Genomic DNA, 1,759 nt, shown 5'->3' with positions numbered 1-1,759 from the left:
AGGTGGATTGGACAACCTCCAATTCTAGGTACACAACACACCCACACACTCCTCACACATTTTATCACATTTTTCCTCAATTGCATTCTCTAGGGTTTGAAACATCAATACTTGAAATATTAAGGCCTACTTCCTTTCATGCATGTAGTTGAACATTTGAACTTAATGTCACATTTGTATCATAGAGTCCATTAACTTGAAACTCAGGAGGCACATCTTCATATTGAGGTAGAGCAAAACTATATGGCTGCACAGATTGTATATTCCCTTTGTAATAGCATGGCGATGAAGAGTTCTGGTTGTTGCTTCCATCTCCAGTGTAATTTAGAAAATGAACTTGTATATCATGAGTGCTAAAAGTACCAACTGGTTGCTCCCAATCCAAAGTCCCATTTTTTCCCATAAGTTGCATAGTATTTTGGTCAAAATGAAGAGTGGAAGATTGTGATGAACTTCCCCCTAATTGCGAAGGGTAGAATGGTAATTGGGTGGTATAATCAATAATGGGTTTCATGGGAAGGTGAGGAATAAACTGTGCTTGCTGAGACTTGTTTGGCATAAAATTAAGGTAGCTACTAGGGTTTGATGAAGCCAAGTAAAGAGTAGCAAAAACATTCTCATCAACATTGTCTTTTGATTCTACCATTATTGCTTTTCCCTTGGGATCTTGCTTTAGCATGTTGATTCTTTGATTGCAAGACACAATCTTAGAATCCAAAATGCCAGCAAACATTATCAGTTGGTCTTCCCTAAGATCATTAAATGAGGTATCCCAAGTAGGATACGTGATCTTGGGCTTAGGCTTCTCCTTCTCCTTGTGCACCTTAGAAATCTCACCTTCAACTTTCTTAACCCTATCTCTATAATACTTTTCAACATCATAGATCCTAGGAGGTCTATCACTTGTTGTGTTATGGTACTTTTGAATGATTCGGCGTACCTGGTCGGTATCTTGGGGCCATGTCTCAGGTTTGGTGGGTCTTTGACCATCAAAGTTGGGGCCATAGATAATTAAACAAACATCAACACCACAAAGAGTGGAGAACTCGTCCACTTTCTTCATTAATCCATTCTTTCTCTTTACAAATGTTGTCTTCCTAGCTTTTTCTTTCTGAATTAGCTCCATTGATAGTCTTCCACGACCCATTTGCTGAAATTTATGCATTCTAACATTCTTAGAAACAACGTCTTTCCTCGCCTGTAAATAACATATTGTTTTAAAAATAATACAACGCATCCAAGTCTTTTTTATTAATTAAATTCAACTAATTGGTCTAACATAACAAAAATCAGTTATGACAAGCTTATTCTAAATTTTATTGTTTAATTTAGTTAAACTTAGTTCATAAAAAATTTATTTTTTTTTTCTTTCTAATTAGTATTACCGATTCATACATGGTTGGTCCATTCCTTCAGTCTTACGTAGAGTGTTTTGTTTTTCATCTAATTAATAATATATTTTATTAGATGTCTTTTAGAAAAGATGCTATTATTTAGAAACAATATTTACATTTTGGACTAGTTTTAGTTCGATTTTTTCTTTGATTTTGTTTACCTATTTATTATTTTGTCAATTATAAGTATAAAATATATATTAAAAATAAATTAAACTATACATATATTTATATATGAATACATTGGTAGCTAATTTTAATAATTGATTTTAGTGTACAAATGGTATTTTGGTGCATTCTACCACATAGATCAAAATTTTATAGAGAAAATATAAATAATTTTTGTGATTATTTTTGATTGTATG

At 32.7% G+C, this 1,759-nt stretch overlaps 1 protein-coding gene across 1 annotated transcript in view; it reads right to left on the bottom strand.

Annotated features, from left to right (window-relative positions):
• The window catches only part of LOC107640879 (agamous-like MADS-box protein AGL103), a 5,414-nt gene extending 4,017 nt beyond the window's left edge, over positions 1-1,397 (bottom strand). The window contains exons 1-2 of the mRNA XM_016344381.1: positions 1,386-1,397; positions 155-1,198 (exon numbers count right to left, since the gene is read on the bottom strand). Of these exons, the coding sequence (XP_016199867.1) occupies positions 155-1,198; positions 1,386-1,397 (1,056 nt within the window). The remainder of the gene's footprint in view (positions 1-154; positions 1,199-1,385) is intronic.

The sequence above is a fragment of the Arachis ipaensis genome, chromosome B05 (genome assembly GCF_000816755.2).
Source record: "Arachis ipaensis cultivar K30076 chromosome B05, Araip1.1, whole genome shotgun sequence".
Classification (NCBI taxonomy): Eukaryota; Viridiplantae; Streptophyta; class Magnoliopsida; order Fabales; family Fabaceae; genus Arachis; species Arachis ipaensis.
Note: the sequence above shows the minus strand (reverse complement) of the source record. Positions and strands in the feature narration are given on the sequence as shown.